Below are 26,355 nucleotides of genomic sequence, written 5' to 3'. Positions count from 1 at the left end.
TATATAAATTAGTGCTTGATTTGTGTTCTGGAATGTAAAAGAATCATATGGAATTTAAAATTGAGCGATATAGAAAGTAGGCGTGGTTATACCGAATATGGTTGATATCGCTTGAATAGATTCCGAGACATGGATTTTCACCTAAATGTAGGCGATGTCACAACACATTTTATGTCTCTGGCTCATTCATTTACAGATGTACGATAAATCTTAGTAATTTTTAACAAAAGATTATCATCCAATTTCGCTCTTTTCACACTATCGCACAGGAGGGTTGACAAAATTTAATTTTGCGTAAATATTGATGATATAGCTTTATTGATTTGGAAAGTATATACAACAAAGTTTTTAGGCCCACGCCAATTTTTTTTCATCAAGATATTTTAATTTTTACTCAAGTTACAACTTGCACGGACGGACAGATAGACAGACAGACATCCGGATTTTAACTCGTTCCGTCATCCTGATCATTTATAGATATATATCCTTATATATAACTTGATTAGTTTCAGGTTTTTTTTCTTTTATTTCATTGCCATTGTAAATAGTTAAAATAAAATAAACTAACGAAAAATTAGTTTTGCTTATTGTATAATACAAAATAATTAATGGTGCTCTGCGTAAAAATTGCAGAGTCTGGTTGTTGTATGTATAAGGTGATACGGTTTTTTGCGCTTAAGCTTTTCTTTCCATTTACTTTGAGCGACAAGAGAGAGAACATGGTCAGAAAATCTTTCCATATGAAAATTTGTATATTTGTTGATTGATGCGGCAACAGGTTGAACACTCGTTTGCAAACAAGAGTTTTGTTATATGTGGATAGTGCAGAGTTTCTACCCAATAGCCAATACATGTTTCTGAATTTTATTTCTAATTCTTCTTTTTTCTTTTTGACATCTGCACTCCATCAAAGTTTTGTGTCCAGGATGATGCCTAGGTATTTCGCAGTATTGTGATATGGTATTTGCACACCATTTTGTTTAATTTTTTCGCCATTTAGCTGTCCATTTTGTTTAAATGTTCTTGCAATGTTGCAACTGATGCAATTTGTGTTTTGCCGACAGACAAAACCGCAATATCATCTGCAAATGTTTCTGTAATACAATTGTCATCGTGTGGTAGATCGCATGTAAAAAGTAGGTTATGGATGGGTCCTAACACACTGCCATGAGGAATACCCGCTTTTATTTCCTTTAAATCATACATATTTACATGTTTAATTCGAAAAAAGCGGTTCGAAGGTAAGATTTTAAAATATTGTAATATTCTTTTGATAAAAGCATCTAAATTTTGCTTAGGAGCCCGCCATGGCAAACTTTCTCAAAGACTTTAGAAACGTCGACGGCCCAGCAAACTTTTTTCTTCAAAGGCATTTTTCAATGACTCAAGTTATACTATGCACTTGGTCAATGGCGCAGTGATTTTTTCGAAAGCCAAACTGATGCACCAGTATCAGCTTCCTTTCTTCAATTATGTTGTTAAGACGCATAGCAAGCAGTTTTTCCAAAAGTTATGAAAGTATTTGCTGGAGAGATATACTATGCCGATACGAAGTAATGAACAAACATTTGCTTTTTATACTCTCGCAACAAAGTTGCTAAGGAGAGTATTATAGTTTTGTTCACATAACGGTTGTTTGTAAGTCCTAAAACTAAAAGAGTCAGATATAGGGTTATATGTATATACCAAAGTGATCAGGGTGACGAGTAGAGTTGAAATCCGGATGTCTGTCTGTCCGTCCGTCTGTCCGTCCGTCCGTGCAAGCTGTAACTTGAGTAAAAATTGAGATATCATGATGGTGCATGTATTTCTAGGGTCCATAAGAAGGTTAAGTTCGAAGATGGGCAAAATCGGCTCACTGCCACGGCCACAAAATGGCGGAAACTGAAAACCTATAAAGTGTCATAACTAAGCCATAAATAAAAATATTAAAGTGAAATTTGGCACAAAGGATGGCATTAGGTAGGGGCATATTTTGACGTAATTTTTTTGGAAAAGTGGGCGTGGCCCCGCCCCCTACTATGTTTTTTGTACATATCTCGGAAACTATTATAGCTGTGTCAACCAAACTCTATAGAGTCGTTTCTTTCAGGCATTTCCATATACAGTTCAAAAATGGAAGAGATCGGATAATAACCACGCCCACCTCCCATACAAAGGTTATGTTGAAAATCACTAAAAGTGCGTTGACCGACTAACAAAAAACGTCAGAAACCCTAAATTTTACGGAACGAACTGCAGAAGGAAGCTGCACCCAGACTTGTTTTAAAAATCGGAAATGGGCGTGGCGTCGCCCACTTATGGACCAAAAACCATATCTCAGGAACTACTCCACCGATTTCGGTATATAATATTTTCTAACACTCTGATGACATGTACGAAATATGGAGTGAAATCGGTTCAGAACCACTCCTTCTCCCAATATAACGCTATTTTGAATTCTATCTGATGCCTTCTCTGTATAATATATACATTAGGAAATGAAAATACAATTCAATACTCAAAGTACACAAATTGATCTAATCTAATTAATTTTACAGCAAAATAAAAAAATATGTAAATGTCGAATAATGAAATCTCGATTATCACTTTATCATGCGAGAGTATAAAATGTTCGGTGACACCCGAACTTAGCCCTTCCTTACTTGTTATAAATCGTTTTTGGTCTACTTTCTATAATCATCAGAGTCGGATGTATTGTTTTTATATATATTTTATTTATTTTTGCCTCATTATTCGTAATATTATACATTTTTTGGTAATTACAGTCACTCGATATTATTATTGGCGGAGGTCGTGAGATTTTCTTTTCTTTTTGATTTGTTGCGGCTTTTTTTGTATGGTTTTTGGAGTAGCTGGAACCACAAGCTGAGAAGTTCAGCTTTCTTTTTTCCACTGGGCCTTTCAAGTTCCAATCTGTTTCGCGGGCAAGCTCTTCCTTATCTGTTGCATAAATTTCAGCATTTATTTCCTTATTTGTAGGATTAAAATTTTTTGTATTGAAAGCATAACTTAAAAGCTTTTCGGTTTTGAACAAAGTTATATCTAATTCGGCGCATAATTGTTCTTTTGCTTCCAACTGCCTTAATTGTTGGTTTATAATTACTTCATAATGAGTAAATTTATTTGCGTAGTTTCTGGGTTTTCGAATAGTTGGCCACCTCCAGGTGGAGGCGTTCAGGCATTTTTCATAATGCGCCAATAGTTAGTAAAATTAACTATGTGGTAACTATCAGATGAATCGTTTACTTTTAGGCCAATATAATACAGCTTAACCATACGTATAAACAACGAAAACACAATTTGGTTGTTTTATTGGATAACAATAAAGCTTTTCCAGATTCCCTTTTCCTGGTCAAAGTCCAATAAGAAAAAGTGGTAATAGGTTGCCTTACATCTCCTGAGAAACTTTTAACAGGTGCAACAGCCTATCCACTCGATCACCTCACTGTACTTCCACTTCCAGGCAATGTCCGTGAAATGCACTTCAGTGTAGAAACAAGTTGCAAAATTATTGAATTTATTTCTATCACACTTTAATCTCTCCACTGGGCTCCAGGTCGGTAGGTGGGTAGGAGTGCAGCCCTGTTGACTATCGGGCTCAATTAGCACTTGATGTGCCATTTTGATACACTATTCGTAGAACCTTCTGTATCTGCTATTTTGATTCACCTTCTCTCTTAAACCATTTTGAGGTTTCAATGAAGCTACTTATGTCTGATATGCATATAGTAGAAATCCATTCAAGGTTTGGTGCTTGATGGATTCCAAGTGTTTTGTGTCGGATCTGTGCTAGGGCTGGGCATTCACAGAGAAAGTGGAAAATTATTTCCTTGTTCCCTGCTATTCCGCAGCCTCGGTAGATGTCGTTGTAGGGCATACCCAGTTTGGACGCATGTTCCCCAAATGGCCAGTGCCCTGTTGTGGTAGCTGTTACTCTGTAGATACTTTTCCTTGAGCTATTTAATAAGTCGTTGGTTCTTTTCCTGTCATAAGTTGGTCATAATTGTTTAGTTATGATGCATTTCATAAAGTTTTTCCAACTGTTGTTTGCAATTTGTTGAAATTGTCTATTGATCTCTCTTTCGATCGATCGAAGCGGGCTTGGTATTAGCTCCGCCTCAGATTCGTTAAGGAAAGCCCCTGCCTTTGCCAACTCGTCTGCTTTGTCGTTATCGAAAATGTTCCTGTGACCGGGAATTCAGATCAAGTCTAGTTGGAGCTTGTCTTTCATCCAGCTTAGTGCTTTCTTGCAGCTGTGGACTATACTGGAATTTGTCATTTGCAGGCTTTTTCTATGCCCAGTATTTCTGCTGGGAAGATGCTAGCCGAGTTCGGTAGACGTATAGAGAGAGATATTTATGCCTAGATCAGCGGAGAATGGTGTCCTCACCTGGAAGTGTCTATTGAAATCCAGCTTTCGGAGAATGTAGTCTGGGCTCCAAGATTGCCTGGGAAAAAATTTCTAAGTGATAGATAAAACCGTGAGGTGAACAAAACTATTATACCCTATAGCAACATGTGAACAATGTACACGCTTGAGTATTAAAAACATAGGAAACTTATATGTTTGGGCTGCGATACACCATTGTCCATCATTTAGAATAGTTTGTACCCTTTCACAAATTAAATAAATAAATATGTAATTACAATCCAGAAGCATTTCGGCTGCTTCCTTCTAACGTTCATCTTTATGACGTTTACTCTTATTGGATAATATGTATATCCCACTGAAAATAAAAGGAAAAAAGGACGATCTCAGCATTTTCAAATATACAGTACATAATTTTTTATGAAATGAAACGTATTTGCTTTAACAAAATGTGGTTTGAGTGAAATCGATCTAGACTTGACCTAAACATCATATCCCTACCATAATGATAACCACACCTCCGGTTGGCTTTTCCCTCATACACCCAAATACGTCGAATCTTAGTCATTTGATTCTGTTTAGTATAAGTAATGGATATCGGTATATATACAGCATAATATGATAAATATAGAACTTGCATATGTTAGATTGAAACGGAGTATTTGCATATTCTGACATTCCAAAATACCTAGGAAGTGAAGCTATTTTCTTGTAGGTCTTGTCGAGTAGAGTGGGGCTCCAATTTCAAACCACCGATTTTTCGTAATTTTCAACCGATCGTTAATTATTTAGGAACGGCTTAAGAAAGAAAGAACTCGGATCTATCTAATGATATAAAAATATCTTAGTAAATTTTAAGAGATTTATTTGGTTTTGCGCAACAAAGGTAAATTTTGTTACCCTTTTGATCCTCTTTTTGGGGATATTTTCACACACTATTTTATACGAATTTGATTCAAAAAGTGAGTTTAATATAGAGTTTTACGAATGTTTATTTTCAATAATCGGTAAAAAATTGACTAAGTTATTCAACTTTTTTCATATTCGAAATTTTTGCAAACATTTGGAACGAAACTAATTTATTAATTATAATAAAGGAAAACATATATACATATATCAAATATGCTTTTTTAATTGTTTCTTGTTTAGGTCAACATCGTCAGTTTCACATTGTTCTGACCAACAATATTAAGCCGTCATATTTATTCAAAAGTTTTTGAACGGTTCTTAAATTAAAAATAGTTGATAATAATTACGCTAATAGTTCTCGAAAGTACAAAAAAATATTTTTTTAAGCCTTACTTCGGAGGCTTTTGGCAATTACAAAATTTGATTCTCGTTCTGCATGACAAGACCTGCAAGAAAAATAACATCATACCCCAGATATTGGGACTTCATTATATTTTATAGCGCTGTGTTATATACCTAGAAGTATTTTATTAATATGATATCGGATACTACTCCAATAATCAATTCACGTTTTCGACGAGTATTTAATTTATTTAAAATTTGTTTTAAGATAAAATTTTGCCAACACCGGAAAATATACCCTCGCATTTTATAACAAAAATTGAGAATATACAAAGGTTCGGTTGCACCCAAACTTTACCTTTTCTTACTTGTTTCTCTCTTAGTAAAATATTGAAATCAGCAGATTATAGTTATGTTTTCACTAATAGATTTAACATAGGTTAGGTTATAATGGCCGAATGTCACGCCCTACGTAGCCCCACTGACCATAAAAAATGCCCATGGAGGTTCAATTTAATTTGAGCTTAAGTATTCGTCATAAAAGCTGTCAACACATTTTGCGAACTTTAGAAGCGACTTGATACCTAATTTTAAAACCTCACTTTGAACTGCGAAGCTTTTAGGCTGATTCGGTAGCCAGACGATTATCATTTTTTGCAATCTCATCAGCAAAATGAGAAAAAGTCAGAGAGAACAAACGCCTTGATTTTTAAAATTGCAAAATGGTTTAAGCGGCAAATTTATTTGCATGCAAATACAAGTATAAATGTATAAAATGGCTGTTACCGAATATATGAGTAACATGACAAAAGATCATACTTCTTTCCGAAACGAAATAAAAACTTGCTTCTCATTTCTGACTTTTTTCTTTTCCACAGGTCAACAGCATCCTCGTCTAGCACGCGGCGAGTCATATTCTTGTGGATACAAACCGTATCGGTGTGAAATTTGTAATTACTCTACAACGACAAAAGGCAATCTTTCTATTCATATGCAGTCAGATAAGCATTTGAATAATATGCAGGAGTTGAATAGTTCACAAAGTATGTTAGCAGCCGCCGTCGCTGCTGCTAATTGTGGAAAAGCGGATGTTGCATCCAAAATGTTGATGTCCAACAATGCTGCAGCTGCTGCTCAACAACAACAGCAACAGCAGGCACTGCCGCAGTCTCAGCCGCAACAACCGCATTCTACGCTTGTCGCCAGTTCGTCAATGATCAGTAGTGGAGGTCCTTCTATAAACGCTGGTGGTCGCGCCAGTGTTGATGGCATTGGAACTAATTGCAGCATGCTCAATAAAAATAAGCCGTCCTTTCGTTGTGACATTTGCAGTTATGAAACATCTGTGGCACGTAATCTTCGTATACATATGACCAGCGAAAAGCATACGCATAATTTGGCCGCACTGCAAAATAATATCAAGCACATACAAGCCTACAGCTTTTTACAGCAGCATCAGCAAGTAATGGCCGCACATCAGCAACAACAATTGGCTGCAGCAACACAGGTGCCACAATCACAATTACCAGCATTGGCCAATAGTTTTTTGCCAGAAATCGCTTTAGCTGATTTAGCTTATAATCAAGCGATCATGATACAATTGCTGCAGCACAACTCTGTTAGTCAACAACAGCAGCAACATGAATCTGTTGCCAAAATGCAGATAAAAACTTCACCATGTTCCTCACCGCGTTCCATGCAAATAGAACAGCAGTCAACAGTTCACCAGCAGCAACAGCAACTCCAACAATTACGTCAACACTTGCAGCAGTCTTATTCACCTAACAATAGTTCATCATTATTACCTTCGGCGGATCCGTTCAGCACTAGCGATGTACATTTTTCTTCCAACGTTAGTGGTAGCTGCAGCAACGACGAATCGTTGGAGCTACCCATATATGCCGATCCATGTCCAAAAAGCGTCTATAGTTGTTTAGTATGCGGGGTGTACGGCACAAACATTTTAGACGAACTAAACCAACATTTGTTAATTGATCGCTCACGTAGCTGCAAGAAGCAGCAATCAACACCAACCAATACGGTCAAAAGCAGTTGCACTGAGAAAGCTAATGTAACTAATAGCAATGAAGTGATGGTGATTCTAAACAACAATTACATTTGCCGATTGTGCAACTATAAGACTAATTTAAAAGCAAACTTTCAGCTGCACAGCAAAACAGACAAACATCTACAAAAATTGAACTATATAAATCATGTACATGAAGGCGGTACACAAAACGAATATAAGCTAAAACACTTACACCTAGCTTCCAACACAGTACAACTTAAATGTAACTGTTGTGATTTCTACACAAATTCCATCCAAAAGCTGTCATTACACACACAACATATGCGTCATGATACAATGCGTATAATTTTCCAACATTTACTACATATCATGGAACAGCAAAATTTTGAGCGAAACAAAACCGAACAAATGCCACCACACTCAAAAACTCATTCACTTAAAGATGCAGTTGAAATTGTTCCAAATATTCGTGAGTCGCACAGTGTTATGCCTGTTCATGAAAATGATGGAAGTCCCACCAACCGTAGCAGCAGCATTGTAGTGGAAGACACGCCCCAGTCGATGCAAAAATCTTTAACATGCCAATTGTGTGGTTTTAGCACGTTCACGTTGCTTAATATGATCCAACACGTAAAAAGTATGCGTCATATGCAAATAGAACAGTTTGTTAATCTACAACGACGCAGCGAGCAACTTGATCCTCCTAGTCTCGATGATATTTTCAAGGTGGTAGAACGCCCTACACTACAGTCTTTGGCACTAACAGTTGCTGCAAGACAAGAAGGTAAGCACTTTATTGAACGTTAAATAAAATTATGTGCCTCATTTCGTTATATTCCTATATGACCACGACGAGTACCATTGTGATATGAACGGAGGTAGGTAGGTAGATAACTACCGGATTAATGTAGTGTTACTTAGTACTCCAATGCTAGCGTTAATTTTGCAAACTGTGCGCTCAATGTTCGTCAAGGAGTGTCTTTTCGCACTAGGTAAAGAATCAGTGTGCTTTATTGTCGGACTCGTTTAGGTACGTGGTCACACAGGAATCATAGATAACTGCAAAGCCAAAGTGCTACCAAGAGAGGTCACCCTTACCCAGCTCACATCGGAGTGAGAAAAAATTGGATCTCCGTTGTCATTTTACTTTCAAGCACCGGACTGCGAATTCCTTCTGGCCTAGAGTAAAACGCAGGATATGTTCTGAACTACTAGGTTTTATCCATCCTGCCGCAATCGTGGGAGTTCTTACTGGACATTGTCCTATACACATTCATGACAATAGCAGTTTCTTGGTGCAAAAGGACATGTGCAGACAGCCAGACGGACGTATTTAGCATTACCAGCTCGCCTCGATACAGTAATCAATTATACTTTAAGCATAACAAAAAAGTACTCGGAAATTGTAAATATAACGCAAAATATTAATTATTCATTAATATTTATTTTGACGCCTTCCAAATAATCCCCACCAGATGTAATACACTTATGCCAACGATTTTTCCAGTCCTCGAAACACTTTTCATACGAGGTTTTAGGGAAGGCCTTCAGCGAATTCTGTTTTATCTCTTCGATCGACTGAAAACGGGTTCCACATTGGGGAAGAAGAAAAAATCACATGGAGTCAAATGGGATGAATACGGTGTTTGATAGATGATATCCGTTTCGTTTTTGGCTTTAAATTAGGTCACAATCGTACTCTATTTGAAAAAAATTCAGCTTTATCCACCAAAATCATTCGAACGGACTCGCGAGTAATATTTTAATATTTTCGTCAGTTGAAGAGGTCGCAGGTCGTCCAGAACAAGGCATGTTTTCAACGATCTCTCTACCTTCTTTGACCGATTTATACCACTCGTGGGCTTGAGTTTTTTGATAAAACTGAATTACCGTAAGCCTTTTCCAACTTTCGCATCGATTCCCGACACGAAATTTGGTTAGAAATACAAAATTTGCAACTGCTGACATAGTAATTAAGGACAGCCCTACCAACTTTGGGGCCATCCATAAATTACGTCACACGAATTTAAGGACTTTTTAACCCCTCCCCCCGTCCTTGTCACAAGTTGTCACATTTTGAATTTATGGATGGCCCCTTTGCAAAAAAACATTTTTTTGAAATATCGTTTACCCGGAGTGTTTAATTACAATTTCCGGGTGATTTTTTCTTCCAATGTATAAACACATGTATTTTATAGGGTCTTTGACGTTTTCTTCTGGATGTTACAAATTTCGTGGCAAACTTAACACACTCTGTTCAGGATAAATAATCATTTTCATACTCTTGCAATATGTTGCACAGAGTGTCCTAGTTTTGTTTACTTAACGGTAGTGTATAACACCTATATATACATTGATGTGTACAAACTTGATAATGATGATGAGACGAGTTGAATTCCTTTCGAGATATCTTGATGAAATTTGGTAAACATATTATTTAGCACTTTGAAATGGCTGGTGTTATAATGGGTGTCAAATCCGAACATTGTCACTCCTAAAAATATAAGGGGCTATAAATAAGACAAAAAATAAGTTGGATCGCAATAGCGTGTGGCATCTTTTGGTCATAATATTTTAGATCAGGGTCTCCGTCACTGAAATGCATTATAAACATATATATCTCACTAACTGTACAAGGTGTGTTCCAAAGTGAACAGGACTTTTGAATCTAGCGCCCCCTGGTGGCTCCATCTATATGTCGACTGGTGCGTTAGAATTTGCTATCCTTATCGATTGTTCAGAGAGAATTTCATGACATTTCATGTATTGGAATTGAAGTTATTGCGTTTTAAGTGTCAGAATGTTAGTGTTATCAGTGCGAAAATGAGCTTCGAACAAATAGCCAACATTAAATTTTGTTTTAAAATTTGTGAAACTTTCACCGAAACGTTTCAATTGATGAGAAAAGTTTATGGCGATGATAGCCTATCCCGTAGCAGAGTGCACGAGTAGTTTCAACGTTTTCAAAGTGGTCGTGAAGACATAAATGACGATCAACATGTGGGCCAATCAAAATCCGTGATTATCGGAAATTCCATCAAAACTCTGCGTGAATTAATCAAAAATCGGCCGAAATCATCATTGAAATTCATGGAAATGGAATTGAATATCTCCAAAACATCGATTTATCGCGCTTTGACTAAACATTTGGGCTTATGAAAGGTACAAGCTGACGGACGACCAAAAATTGCTCAGAATCCAACATTCGACGACGACATCATTAAAAAAAAGGACAAAAACTTTATTTACAATATTGTGACTGGTGACGAAACGTGGTGTTTTCAATATGATCCCGAAACGAAACGCCAGAGTGCTGAATGGAAGGCACCGGACGGACCGAAACCCAAAAATTGGCGCATGGAGAAGTCAAAAGTGAAGACAATGCTGATTTGTTTTTATGATTCCAAGGGTATTGTCCACAAAGAATTTGTTCCACCCTTCCAAAACGTGTACGGCCCGAATATCGCGAAGATGAAAGTTGGCGTTTGTTGCACTATAATGCGCCGTCTCATCGATCGACGCTTGTGACCGATTATTTGACCAAAAATCACATTTTAACCATTAACCACTCCCCGTATTTACTTGATATGGCACCATGCGACTTCTTCCTTTTCGGAAAAATGCATTTGCCCATGATAAGAAAGCGGTATGCAGACGTAGAGGCCATTCAAAGGCTTGCACCGGCATACTGGTGGCCATACCGGTCAACGGGCTAAAACACTCGTTCGACATGATTTTGGTCCCTGCAAAAGCTGTATTGAAGCAGAAGGAGACTATTTTGAATAAAATAAATTGATTCTGCCAAAAAAAACATTTGTTCTGTTTTTTTTTCAATCCTGTTTTCTTTGGAAAGCACCTTGTACAAGTACTATATTAACCAAATTCGTATTTCATTTTCGATTGTTTTGTTTAGTAAATTTTTGACAGCTTGGAGCCTTTTTGGTTCGTCTTTGATTTTTCTGCTAGACCCAGATCTGCTCCAGATATCATAACTGGTGACGAATCATGGGCTCATGATTATGACGTGGAAACAAAATCTCGTAATGTTACCTGCAAGGACAAACACAACAGAAGAACAAAAATTGGTTTTTGTACCATGCTCACGCAGCGTTGCTTGGCAAAACACCACACATTAATCGTGTCTTTAGATTATCACAAGGATCAAAATATAGGGGAGGTATATACATTCAAATAAATCGCTCTCAAACTAGTTGTTAAAGCTAATACTTTTCCATAAAAACGAAGGTTTTAGGAAAAATTGCGAATTATTTCATGAACATTTCCTTTTTCTTGACTTACTCTACCCAGCAATGATTCCGTCTGAGAAATACTCTTTCAACCCAAATTTCTGAAAATTTTGTCTATTCGACCAATTCAGTCGTGGCAAGCCGTGCGTTCTCAATAGGGAAAGAGGACATTTTTGGTCGAAAAATGGGGTACTTTTACTGCAATTCGGCAAATAGTATATGGCATATCTATATATACTAATAAAAGAAAGTGGTGTAATCTATATAAAAAAGAAAATAGTGTTAGTTTCACTATTTATAATTCAACAACGGTTGAACCGATTTGGCTGAAAATTAGTGGGGAGGTAGCTTAGAGCCAGGGGACGGGCACATAATACTTTTTATCTCTTTTTGTTAAAGTCAATACAATTCATAAATACCAAAATTATATTTCAAATCATAAGCAGGTGTTCAAAATTCATGTAAGAATCATTTGATCATCAAATTTTATTACTTCAAAAAAAGAAATTTATAAATAAAAACAAGTAAGGAAGGGCTAAGTTCGAATGCAACCGAATATTTTATACTCTTGCAACTTGTATGAATCAAAGGGAAAAAGGGCCAGGGAAATACTTTAAGCCTGGTATTTGTTATATAGGGGTTAGGCCAAGTTTTCGCTCAAATGTATCTATTTTAGGCACAAAGATACATTGTTATGAATAAAATATCCTCTCATATTTCCATTTGGGATAACTCACATATTGGCCGATATATGCAGTACAAAGTCACCCCGAAGTTTGAACATTTTTGTATTAGGTATAAGGGAAGTAGTGGACCGATTAAACCTATTTTTGACATACAGACATAGTATTATAAGACAAGGATTATCCCTTTAATGGCATATACTAAGGACATAATTCGTGCAAAGTTTTATCACGTCATAATAATTGCTTCTTGATTTGTGTACTGCAAACTGAACGAATCAAGTGGAATTTAAAATTGTGCTATACAAGTATGTGAAGGAGGCTTGGCTGTAGTTCTATTTTGCCTATTTTCACACTATAACATAGGGATGTTAGAAAAATTATACGTACCAAATTTTGTGGAAATCGGTTTGGTCGAGTCCCGAGATATGGAATTTCAACAAAAAAATGGGCGGTGCCACGCCCATAATCTAATTTTCACACCAGCTCTCGTATAGCCCTACCATCTCGGTGGTAAAATTTAATGTCTCTTGCGTATCTAGTTATTGATTTATCGCGCTTTTAGTAGTTTTGAACAGTACAGTTATATGGGGAGAGAGCGGGGTTATTCTCCGATTTCATCCATTTTTACACTGTCGGTAAAAATTCTTACAAGATTCGTACTCAGCAGCGTACTGGTTGTTGTAACTTAAGTGTTTTAGGAGATATGTACATTAAACTTGTTGGAGGACAGGGCCACACCCACACAATTTTGCTCACATGTGCCCTTTGCTTCTGGAATCCTCTGTACTAAATTACAATTGTATATCTTAATTTACCGCTTAGTTATGGACTTTATATGTTTTCGGTTAATGGCGATTTGTGGGCATGGCAGTGGTCCGATTACGCCCATCTACGAACTCGATTTTTGTACTAAGAAACCCACATTCTAAGTTTAATCGAGATATGTCAATTTTTACTCAAGTTACAGCATGGACAGTCAACCGGATTTCATCTTTTCTCGTCATCCTGATCATTTATATACATAGACTAGGAGATCCGTCCACGCGTTGCTGTGGTATACATTTTATACTATTATTCATATAATAAACTATTCAATACAGTGAAAATTTTATTATCGAATAAAGGCGAAAACGTTTTTGTCGGTATAAGAATCCAAGGGATCTCATTGGAAAAAATAACGAATTTAGAGCCGATTTTTCAATGTCTCGTTACCAGCCTTTCTGACCGGTTAATAGACTTGTTCGCTTAATAGGTTGAATTTACTTAATAAACATCAACAATGTGCATGGTTAATGGTGATATCCGCTTAACAGGGCCTCCATTCAATACAGTTTTTACCATATTCGTTATTTATGAATTGTATCATATCTTCTAAGTTGGTTCGAACTGGACGCAGTGTGCTAAATTTTAGTGAAATCAGTTCAGTAGTTTATGAGTCCCTCGCGAACAAACAACGTGACACGTACTTTTTATATATAAAGATACATATAACACTATATCTTTCTCCTTTATTTTTAGGTGATACGTACAACCGCTAGGTGAACAAAACTATAAAACTCTGTAGCAACCAATTGCAAGAGTATTAAAATTACAACACAGACTTAATGCATGCAACTTAGGGTTATACTCATTGCTGCTCCTGAACAACTTGTTTTTTAGGCCGAACTCGTCAGATATTTTTAATATTACAACAAAAAAATGACATTGTCATTTTCTTCGTCAAGGTATATGCACAGAGCAGTGCAATATTTCAACGAAAACGATAAAGTATATGTTCAAATTGATCCTTCCTCAAAAATAATACTACTGCTAAATGTAGGGAATGGTTTTACTAAGGGACTTGCGAGAAATCGCAATACAAAAAAAAAGCTTGGAAATTGTTTAAAAACAAACCGAAAATTGATGAAATTTTTTCGAAAAATAAATAAATTTTTAAAATTTTGTGGTCGGCTTGTATCGATTTAATGAATTATACTATGTTCCCACCAAAAATTTTAATTGATTAGATTACATTCTTCACTAATCTAGCCGTTTTCACTGCCGTTGGACAGATGATAAAACAGATGTTTTTGCCATTCAAGAATTCACATCGCTTAATATTTATTAAAAGAAAACATATTTTCCCTATAATGGAAATAATGGATGCATTTTTTTATTTTGGAAATCGATTTTGAGGTGAATTCAAATTCATTGCGTTAATTCATTTGTTTGTTTACATTTTTTTCTCCTTGTAGTGTCTAAATCAGCTGTGATAATGTAATAGATTTCCAATTCTGACAAGAAGATGGCGCAAAATCAGAGTGGCACCGAGAGATTTAGAGTGGATCAGTTTCAAATAACATCGATGAAGTGGTTTTGAAGTGTCATTTTTGTATGGCGAAATCTGGTTAAATTTATAAGATTAGTAGGATAAACTACTCAACAGCCGAAATCGTGAGATTAAGTGTCGGTCTGAACATGGTATTAGGTGTACAACATGAGATTCCTTATACAAGTATTAGACGACTAAAAGAACGGGATACGTTTTTTGGGAAAAAAATATTTATTCAATTGTCTACTAGGGATGGAAAGATTGTTTAAAGAATCGATCCTCGATTCCGATTATTTTTTTATATTTTTCGATTCTATGAATCGATTAATCGAGCGCAAGAATCGATTCTTTCGATTTTAATCGATTTTAAATTAAAAGGACAAAAATTTATTTATTAAATCGCAAGGCATAAATTGAATGAATAATTGAAATCGATTAAATAACACACAAAAATATATTTTTTTGTCTATAAATAATGTACCAAGAACATTACATTTCATATAAATTTTTTTAAATAATTCAAGCTGTTTAAACAAGTTTAATAAAATAAGTTTTTAAATAAATTTAAGATAAGTAAAAGAACAATAAGCTAATTGCCAGTTTTAGAAAACCATACATTTTCCCCGACAGATCTTTAACACAGAAGCATATTTAAGTGATCAGGCGTTAACCGGCTGCGAATTTGATTCGCAGTTAGCCCAGTATGCGAAAATAAACGTTCACAAGGTGTTGAAGTCGCAACAATCGATAAGAATTTTTTTTTGTAACCCTCGATACGTGAGGATACTCATTTTCGATACTTTTCCAAACAAGTAATGGATCTGGTGTACTACTTCTATCTATGTACTATCGGCCGATTAATAAATTGCCTTAATTCAATTGGAACTCCACCCGCTTCATCATTGTCGTTGTACTGATTACTCAATTGTACAGCTTGATCCAAAAAATTCCAGAAATTTTTATCTTTGTTTGATGACTGTTGATCTTCAATAGCTAGCCGACTATCACACTCAATAGCTAAGTTTTTTGACACTTTCACCTCCTCTTTTACCAGTGAACCTATACGTATAAAATTCCAATAACATATTAATATTTAAAGTATTATAATACAGAAATTTCCATAAGTCTTGGAATTGATTGCACATCGTCAAAAATCCTAATGAAAAAAAATGAATTTTTCCCTATAGTTTAATAAATATTCCATGTCAATGACGTACCCACAGTCTCTATAGCACGTGAACAATTAAGGATACTCTGGAAACCAATTTTTTTGTGTCGAGGATCAAGAAGCGTTGCGATGTGATACACTTTAACAGACTCAATGTTGGAAAATGTTTGCTTTATTTCAGCCATTAACCTTTTCTTTAATTCTTTACCAACTGTCGTGATGGGATTAAGCTGATTTGTTTTCTGCAAAAAATAATTAAATAAAAATTATACAGTTAATTACAATTATTCTTTTATGATAGTATTCTGTTCATCTATTATTTTTTCATGATAGTACTTACTTTTAAAAATCAGATCACCTCACTTTAAATGTATTATATAAAACGATAAATAGTAAAAACAAAAAAATACTTACTTCTTGAAGTCCTTTTACCAGTGGATTACATTTACTCAAAGTCACGTGCTTATCTGCACTAGCTTCATGTGCAGCAAACCACAAAGGATACAAAACATCCTTTATTTCAATAAGCGTAAGAAGATCATCACCTGATAAAACGTCTGGTGGCTTTGATCACGTAATCAGCGAGATTAATAAAACGGTCTAACATCTCATAGAATGAGTTCCAGCGAGTTCTAACTTCTTGTATTAATTTTAACGATGGTTTGATCCAGATTTTTCTTGTAAGATTTTCAAATCTCGAGAGGCATTTTCACTACATTTAAAAAGTTTAACTATTTTTTTAACCTTGACGAGTAAATTTCTTAGTTGTGATTTCTGATTATGATCCGAGATATTTACCGTATCACTATCATTTTCATCGAGGGATTTAAGCATCTCAATTTGATCAGATTCAGATGCCGGCTGTGTAATATCAACTTAAATAAGACTTTGTCCAACATTATTGAGAGTGTGACCAATACATGAAACATGTTTTGCTTCTCCAAAATGTTGTTTGATAGCCCCTTTTATGTTGGCTCCTCCGTCTGGCAGCACCGCACTGATTTTATGTTTATCAATCCCCCACTCTTCACAAATTTCATTTAATCTTTCGATTAAATATGGAATTGTTTTTCGTTCGGTTAAATAGTACGCACCAAGTTCATAAGAAGTCATTTCATAATCTGAAAAAAACGAGGTATAATAATATTTACCTTTCAAATAATGAGCAGTTATACCAAGGTAACTGCACATTATGTGCTGATGAGTCCAAATGTATGTGGTAAGACATATTGAATCTGCCTTTTTCAATTCTTCTTTATCTTTCAATTTTGCTTCTTCATATTTTTCTTTCATTCGTTTTGTGATAGTAGGCTCATATGGATGTTGATAAAGAGGCTGCAATTTTTTTACAAACATTCTAAAGACTTTTTTTCAGGCGTGCATAAAGAAAGATTATCGACAGCATTCATGTATGTACATGAGAGACGTTGTTGCATCATTATTACGATGACCACCCGCTGTAAAAATACAGATAAATGTTAACATATAAAAATTAATTGTAGTTCGATTAAACTTTAACTGAGAAGGAACTTGCATTATTTATACAGCGATCAATAGGTCCTTGGAAAGTTGGTCTCTCTGACTCTGACTCGGCCCTTAAATTTAAATTTGATGAACTACTGAATGGAACTAGTTCAGTAGAAGCTTCTGATAAACGAGACTGTAAATAAATGATAGTTGAAAAAATAACTTGTTAGAAATTAAGCATTAAATGATATAATACAATAACTGGCATTTAAATATACTTAAAGAAAAATACAAGAAAAGCAATATAGATTTGAAGGTTATAAATAAAAACCTATATGTGACCTTAGGTGTCAAAAAAAGGAGAACAATTAATGAGATAACGAGAAACTGACGATTATTTTTAACAGCTTTTCCCAGAAAACTAGTTTTCGCACGTTAGCCCCCTTTTCACATGTCACATATATTTACCATTTTAGGTTGTGAGACACTTATTATTTCATCGTCACTCTCTTTTTCACTCAATGTGCGATTTCGGTTAGGATTAGAAGCAGTTGAGGAAAGTTTGTGTGATTTTTCGAGATGTTTGATTAAGCTAGACGTACTATTATTATATTTTAATTGCTTTCCACATTAGTGTCACTGGACATTCGACCCGTTGTCTTTTTTTTTGAAGTAAATCCGTACAGCGCTAGGAGCCATTTTAATACATTTATCGTCAAGAATTAAGAATCGCGAGTTTTCTTGTGCTCGTATGTAGTATGTATAACTTGAAACTAGTCACTTAATTAATAGTAAAGTTGAATGTCAAGAATCGATTCTTAATCGACTTCGACTACTGAAGATCGATTCCGAAAAATCGATTATTTTACGAGAAAACTCGATTCTCGAGTAGAATCGGAATGGAGTTTACCATCCCTATTGTCTACAATAAAGTTGTCGCCTTCAAAGTAGTCCCCATTCGATACGTATGCACTTATGTCACTGTTTCATCTAATCATCGAAACACTTCTCAAACTCGATTTTTGAGATAGCGTTTACCTCTTTCAACATTTTTAATCCCTATTGCCTTGAACTAAAATACATTCGAATGTATCGTAGATTTAATAGTACTCGTATTACTATTTATTTTACGTGAATACATACCCTTATTTTAATTTTTTATTTGTGAATATAGTAAGACTTAGAGTTAGTACTACACATGTCGTGTGTATTTATTATAAATAAGGATGTATCTAAGTGTAAAAGCCTTCAAATGGAAAAATATATATACATACATACATAAACATGCGCATAACACGTAGGGTATATGTGTCGAGATTGTATGGCAATTATCTTCCCGCCTTTAGGCGGTAAAAAGCATATCGCTAAACGCAATTTTATTTTGAATGCTTCAGACATATGCATATATTTTGTGAATTTGTATAGATAAGAATGTATGTGCCTTATTAACTTAATTTGTGAGTAGTTTTGTCTTAACGAAAAAGTAAAAAAAAAAAAATATTATTAAAGTAAAATACAATAATAATATGTACATAAACATAACATGGCATGAGGAGTGTATTATATTTTTTCTGGTTTCACTGTTATGTTTTGTTTTGGTTAAAACTGATTTGACCTGCTGTGATGAGGAGAATTACAGATTGGTAGTAAATCACAACGCACTAAGCACAAAATACTAAGCGCACAAGTAATGCATGGAACACATAGATGGCGACAAGCGACAGTCATCATCTGTCAAAAATTAAAAACACACGTTCTTATGGGCACAGTTATTTTGACAATAGCACGACTTCACAGCAGAAGGCTTGTAGCTGTAGTTGTCACTAATATGTGAAATGTAAAATTGTTCAAAGCTTTCACAAGTCTAATATTATTTTATTAACAGAAGCATAAACTAGCTCTGATATATCATTTATAATAACAATTGCTAATTTGAAACAAATGAATCGACCAATTTAGTTATTTTTTGCACAAAAAGTTTCACTTTAAACATAACATTTACATTTCAATTAAGTGAACACTTTTAGAACGAAAGCAATGAAGTTTTGCACATCAGCTGCTTGATATGTCGCTGCCGTCTTCAAAATGTTCAGGAAGCAAGAAGACATTTGCAGACAAAAAATTTCGCTATCGTGCAGTCGTCTTTGTGTTCAAAGCATAATCGAAAACCACCTTGAACTGCATCATAAAGTACATATATACCTACTTATATGTGTATGTACATATGTACACAGTGAATGTACGCTCAAACGTGTATATGTATGTATATATAAGCGATCAAAGCTCTACAACGAGCGATTAGCCGACTCGTTGCTGATCATCCATTCTGAAGATTCTGCATTCTCACGAATTCTGTCTTAGCAATATGCATGTCTGCTCAATAATTTCCAATAAGCGCACCAAAGGCTACGATAACAACAAGGACAACAAAACAAATAATAACAAAAAAAGAAGTACAACGGCACCATTGTTGTTATTATGTGACCGTTGATACGGTCATACAGATTTGTATACTGAAAAGATTTATACGATTGGCCCTTAAGGAAATTATTGCAAATTATTTAAGAATGCAAAAACGATTATGTGTATCCATCGGATTTGCAATTAGTGAAGAGTGCACCAAACCACACCATTCTACCTAACATAAATACACCGCAGCAACAATATGTCTTTAGTTTGGGCTGCGTGTTTTGAGCTTTTGAAAGCTAAAGCGATCAAGTACAGAAACGTATAGTTATGTACATCCTTTATAGAGAAGGACATATAGTGCAAACAACTCTACCGAAGAGCACGCAATAGCATCAAACCATGTCAATTTGTCGTATGCATTCTATAGACGACGGCGAAATGGAAATCGACGTTGGCGTTGGCGTATCATTGCTTTTGTAAAAAACTAAAATAAACTAGTTAAACACAAGAATAAATTAACTGACTGTTTTTGGCGTTGGCGGTGCTCGGCCTAGTTCAAAAAAATTATCCTCAGTTCTTTCGAGTAAAGTTTATCAAGAAAAAGGATTACTGAAACATTTGCGTTATTCATTACACGATTATGAATTTTTTATTGACGGAATAATCTTGCTTTTTGATTAATTTTTATTCGGCAAAATATAATAACACTTACTTCTTTTGCATGCAACCATTTTGTTATTGTATGAGTATATGAATAAATGGATTTGAACAAAAGTTAAGTAATGAATTAAAGTTATATTAAATTACTCATCATATGCTACTCTATCAATTATAATTATTTGGTGAAAAGCATTTATTATAGCTATCTTCGATTCATCAAGTATGAGAGACTGTCAAAACGAAAAAATCTTGAACTGTCATACTCTGTGACATATGTTATGGACAATGTCTTGCGCTTCTGTTTTTGGCTGACATGACTCAATCTTTTTGACCATTTTAAGGCCTATTCCTTGGGCTAGTTCGCAAATTACTTTCATAAGGGTCCTTCTTAGTCCTAAAACGAATACCCGAAGTGATTCAGTCCGTTGTTTGTGATGTATGTAGCGCGCTGGATCAGTCCAAAGTCTGGATTCTTCTTAATCTCTTTTTGAAACTAAACTGATGGACAACGGAGTTCTTAGTTACGACAGCTTATTGGAACAAACGAAGTTCCGACGACTAATGGTAACGTCACTGTTAAAGACTTTCTTAAAAGATTTAAAAGATGTTAAAACTGTACCAGCAGATTCCGTAATTCTGTTGCGAATTATAAGGTCAGCTTGGTGGTATTTTGAACTACCTACTAAATGACTGACAATAGTTTTCATTCACATCCACGCCACGCTTAAAAAAGACACGAATTGATAGTAATAGAAAACAAGTTTCTCTACTTTCGAGTATGAACGAGCATTTTCTACTCTCACAAGTTTTAAATATCAAAGCCGTTGGCATATTTCCACGCGCTGACAGAATTTTATATTCATAAGTGTTGTAAATAAATTCAATATTTTTTATTCGATCAAATCTTGATTTATTTTTTGAGGATTTTGTGGAGAGCTATCCCGGTGGTAAGTTTTACTAGTGCCCACCTTTTTCAGCTCGAATGTAATTCGGGCACTCAGTGATTACTTTTACATCGTTGTTGTATTTAAAATTGTGAGAAACATTTTTTCTAATGCTTCTGTTCCAAATAACAACACAAATAGTTATAATTTTTCTAGTACCGTAAAAATATTCGGTAGTATTCTTACGCCCAACTTTGTATAACATTATAATCAATCATTAAATTTCATAACAAAGATGGTGCTTAAGGACTCCATCGCTGTAAAAAATGAACAATGAACATGGCACCGACCGTTCTTAGGTTAAAACTTATATATCGGGAGCTACTAAACCCATTTTGAACATATCCGGTGCATAACATTATCTTGACACTGTGAAGATGGGCGATCCAGTGCCATATTTGACAATGTTTAATATTATTTGAAGCCATTGAAACGAAACCTCAAATAACGTCTTTAAGGTATTCCTTCTCATGTGTAAAAATTGGCGAAAGCGCCCACATACTTAATATGTCGATTTTCAGTTTTGGAAATAGAAAATAGTCATATGGTGATAGATTAGGCGAGTTCTCCAATACCAATAATTTCACGAACTTTCTCCACCAATTCATACTGATCGATATATTTGGCATTAGTTATGTGATTATTACGAAAATCATATATTATATAGGAGCTGGATTTATTCGTGGTCCAATTTCGCCAGATTCTCGAAAACTTTGAATGAGATATCCCACGGTTTGACCAACATAGCATATGGCATAAAAACAACCAGATGTTTGAAAATCCTATATCAATTATGAGAGGCAATCATTCACCTCATTTGATCCATTTAGGCACTGTTATTAAAAAGTGTTGATCTATGAGTTTCTTTTAGACACCCCACATATTGACCGATATACACGGCTAAAGTCAAGATGATGCTTGAAAAATTTGACATGAGGTACAAGGGAGTTAGAGGAAATTTAGAACCGATTTGACCTAATTATAAGGAAAATATTTTCCCTCTTTCTAAATATAAGATCTTATACACTCTAAAGTGAAAGAATCAGATGGAATTTTATAATATATGATATAGTCAAATATACTAAAGTCAAAACGATTTAATGCACCGAATTTGGTAGAAATCGGTATATTAGTTCCTGAGATCTAAGTTTCCAAAAGAAAAATACATATTAATATGCACATATTTTTGTATCACTTATTTCTTATATAATGTACGCAGTAAGCGTTAAGCTGCATCACCTGCCCTTATTTTTAAGAACCATTTGTTCAATTAGATTTAATTGTGCACAATAGAAGCATAAAATATCGTATAAATGCATACAATTTATATACTATACATGTGCTCGTACACACATACATAAATATGCAAACAATTTATTTAAGAACTAATAATAACAGTTTTAAGTAAATGTACCATATGTACGAGGATGTGACTCATCACAATCCACCTTGGAAAGTTTCAAAAAAATATATTAATCTATAATATGAAAATGAATCGCATTATGTGTTGCTAAACGCATAACTCAACAACGCCTGACCAAATTATTTTTTTTAATGTTCGTTGAAGCTCAAAAATGGTTCTTACGGCGAGAAAAATTCGAATAATTGCCGGAAAAATCCTAAAACCAGCCCTTTTCTTAAATGTTTGTGTGTTAGTAACGCTAAGGCTCAAAAACGGCTGCACCAATCATGAAGAAATTTTCAAAGGTTGTTCGTTGTCAATCGGGGAAGATTTAGAAAGAAAAAAATCGTATACTTTTCATGAGGAAAAGTCGGAAAATTGGACAATGTGTTTCACGCAAAGTGATCAATTACAGATTGAAATTTGTTGCGAAGCCACGAAGAGGTAGCGCTAATATCGGTCGGCGTACTTTTTGGCATCAACGTATGGCAGCCCAAGACACATGAACGACTACTCCCAGGATGTGATGACATACGTGTGTGGAATTATAGATTGCGGTCAATCAGCAAACGATCAACACGATGTCACAGCATGACTTTTCAAACAACAGCTGCGATGTTTAATGGACTTTATCTTGGAGCAACGTATGTATATATGGTGCTGTTAGATGCTGGATGTACTCTGTTGAGTTGCAAAAAAGAGGTTTGCCGCACGCACACATTCTACTTTGGATGGTGGTTACACCAGATGAAATTGATCATTTCTGCGGAAATTCCTGATCCAGATATAGATCCAGTATTAAACGAAGTGATGAAAACCAATATGCTTCATGGACCTTGCGGACACCACAATCCCACTTCGGTTTGTATGTCTGACAATAAGTGCACGAAACGTGGATAGTGTTTATTTCGGAAACGCAAACTGGAAATGATGGATATCCACTTTATCGGCGTAGCTCACCAGACGCCAATGGCAGAACATTTTGCGTTTAACTTAGAGGAGTGAATATCGAAGTTGACAACACATGGATCGTACCATATTCGTCAAAATTGTCTAATTTACATTCAAAACTCATCAATGTTAAGTATTGTACTTTGGTGAAATCGATCAAGTACGTTTGCAAGTACGTCACCAAAGAAAGCAACATGGCGGTTATTGGCCTTGAACGAGATGAGATCAGCAAATATCAAATGGGTCGATGCGTGAACTGTAGTGAAGCGTTTTTTAAGATATTTACTTTTGAAATTCATGAACGTTTTCCGACTGTTGTGCGTCTCGCAGTTCATTTGGAGAATGCCAAAGAGTGTATTTCAACAAAATCGACATTGACGAGTTTTTCTCAATTTGCGTCAGTGATCCGTTTGCTAGAACATTGCTCTATTCGGAAATGTCTTGATATTATACATGGAATGCATCGTCGAAGAAATGGTTACGCAGAAAGCAGGGCCAACTAGTAGATTGACATCCAGGTATGTTCTCAACTAATGCCTTAGGAAGAATTTACACAATCCACCCGAAAAACGACGACTGCTTCTACCTTCGGTTGCTATTGATAAATGTACGTGGTTCAGTTTCATTTGAGTCATTGCTTACTGTGAATGGTACGGTATGTGCAACTTTTTGAGAAGAATGCCAGCAATTTTTTGGAACATGATAATCGCTGAAATCAAACGAGGGACGATTCGATAGCTACTTCGCATGCCACTGAAGTTCGCATACTTTTCGCGATGATCATATTGACATATGAGCCTTCAAATCCGCAACGATTATAGGATACGGACAAAAATTACATTGCCGAAGACATTTTACATCGTATTCAATAATAATTGGAAATAAGAGAATTCCGGTTGATACTTCCAGTGGCTTGATATCAATTCCACCTGCCTTTTGTCAATTAACTTATACGAAATATGAACTCATCACGAATGTTGATGCCAACATTGGCCAAATTATCGTAGCTACGATTGCTTGAGTGCACGCGCAATTTTAGCCGCCAAAAATACGAAGCCGTGAATTATCCAGGGGAATTTCTAAAATCTTTGGAGAGGCTTGGTGTGCCGCCGCACTATTTGCGTCTCTAAGTTGGATCTGTCATTATTATTTTTCGCAATCTTCATGCGCCGAAAATTTGTAATGGAACCCTACTGATTGTGCCGCAGCTATAAAATACAAGGGGCAGAATGCTTGATTTTATGAATTCCTTTGAGTTTCAACGATTTGCCATTTCAGTTTCGAGTGAAAATTGCATTTGCGATGACAATCAACAGGATACAAGGATAGTCGCTAGAAGAGTGTGGCATAAATCTGTAAATGCCATGTTTTTCACACGTCGTGTTCACGAGTTGGAGAGCCATCTTCTCTGTATATTTACGCACCGGAACAGAAACCAAAAAATGTTGTTTATCAAGCTGCTTTACATTGAAAAAAATTTAGAAAAATCGAAAATAAATGATTTTTAACACAACGTAAATTCAACTTTCTTTTCATTTCAAAACATATAATTTCACGCAGGGCAACGCCTGCGGGGCCAGCTAGTTCTATATAATATTTAATACATTTAATTTTAACAATTCTTCATATCGGAGATAATTGTTTAAGCAGTATTTTGTAAAAATTCCGAAAACATGCCATTGTCCTCATCTCCCTTGACGTCTCAAAAAAATGTTCTCGCCATTGACAGCAAAACTCTTTATTGGTTCATCTTAAATGAAAAAACCAAAAGCATTTTATAGTACATTGATAAATCTCGTTATAGGATAATAAAATTAAAATTAGAAGTTTTTACAGACTTTTCACCTAAAAAGCCACACATTTTGGTCACGTTTTCGCCATGTACATATATCCTTTGCGAGTCTGTTCGCTCAATAATGAAGGTGATGCTCATTGTTTTTCGATATTCTTGGTTTGATGAATCATGAAAGCTGGACAGACGGTCAATAAGGAGTTCTATTTTGCCGTATTGAGGCGTTTGCGTGAGAAGATTCGTCGAAAATGGTCGGAATTGTGGAAGAAAAATTCATGGATTTTACACGATGATAATCACCATCGCATCGAATAACGATTGTTACCAAATTTAAATCCAAAAATGCAATGAATACCATTGATCAACCAAAGTTTTCATTGGCAAAATTCGCCTTCGTTTCGAGGGCTGGTAAAATCGTCGACTTAAGTGTATTATATCTGGTGGGGATTACTTTGAATTCGACAAAGTAAATATTGATAGATAATTAAAATTAAAAAAAATTCTTTTTAGTTACAATGTAAAGGATTTGTTTAGATTCCTGAGAGAAAATTCAAAATAGTCGGAATTGCAATGTTAAATTAATTACCACGACGCTGAGAACTAATTTTTTATGTATTACTAGAGGACCCGTCCACGCTTCACTGTGGCTGATACATATATAATACT

General features: G+C 35.3%; 1 protein-coding gene and 1 long non-coding RNA gene across 16 annotated transcripts in view; one reads left to right on the top strand and one right to left on the bottom strand.

Annotated features, from left to right (window-relative positions):
- LOC126766083 (zinc finger protein 2) overlaps positions 1 to 26,355 on the top strand; it is a 366,591-nt gene that overhangs the window by 180,347 nt on the left and 159,889 nt on the right. For all 14 annotated transcript variants that reach the window (XR_007668700.1, XR_007668702.1, XR_007668701.1 and 11 more), the window contains exon 7: positions 6,502 to 8,436. Coding sequence is in view for 11 of the 14 variants with exons in the window: in XM_050483803.1 (XP_050339760.1) it covers positions 6,502 to 8,436 (1,935 nt within the window). In the remaining 3 variants the exon portion in view is untranslated. The remainder of the gene's footprint in view (positions 1 to 6,501; positions 8,437 to 26,355) is intronic.
- Positions 15,384 to 17,592, bottom strand: LOC126766292 (uncharacterized). Of its 2 annotated transcripts, none has more exons than XR_007668823.1 (3): positions 17,240 to 17,592; positions 16,114 to 17,185; positions 15,384 to 15,955 (listed from the first exon to the last, which is right to left on the bottom strand). It is a non-coding gene; the product is annotated as an uncharacterized LOC126766292 (long non-coding RNA). The 2 variants fall into 2 exon arrangements; XR_007668824.1 differs by having other exon boundaries at positions 15,384 to 16,306; positions 16,479 to 17,185.

Source organism: Bactrocera neohumeralis, unplaced genomic scaffold (assembly GCF_024586455.1).
Source record: "Bactrocera neohumeralis isolate Rockhampton unplaced genomic scaffold, APGP_CSIRO_Bneo_wtdbg2-racon-allhic-juicebox.fasta_v2 cluster11, whole genome shotgun sequence".
Lineage (NCBI taxonomy): Eukaryota > Metazoa > Arthropoda > Insecta > Diptera > Tephritidae > Bactrocera > Bactrocera neohumeralis.
This window is presented reverse-complemented; position numbering and strand designations above follow the sequence as displayed.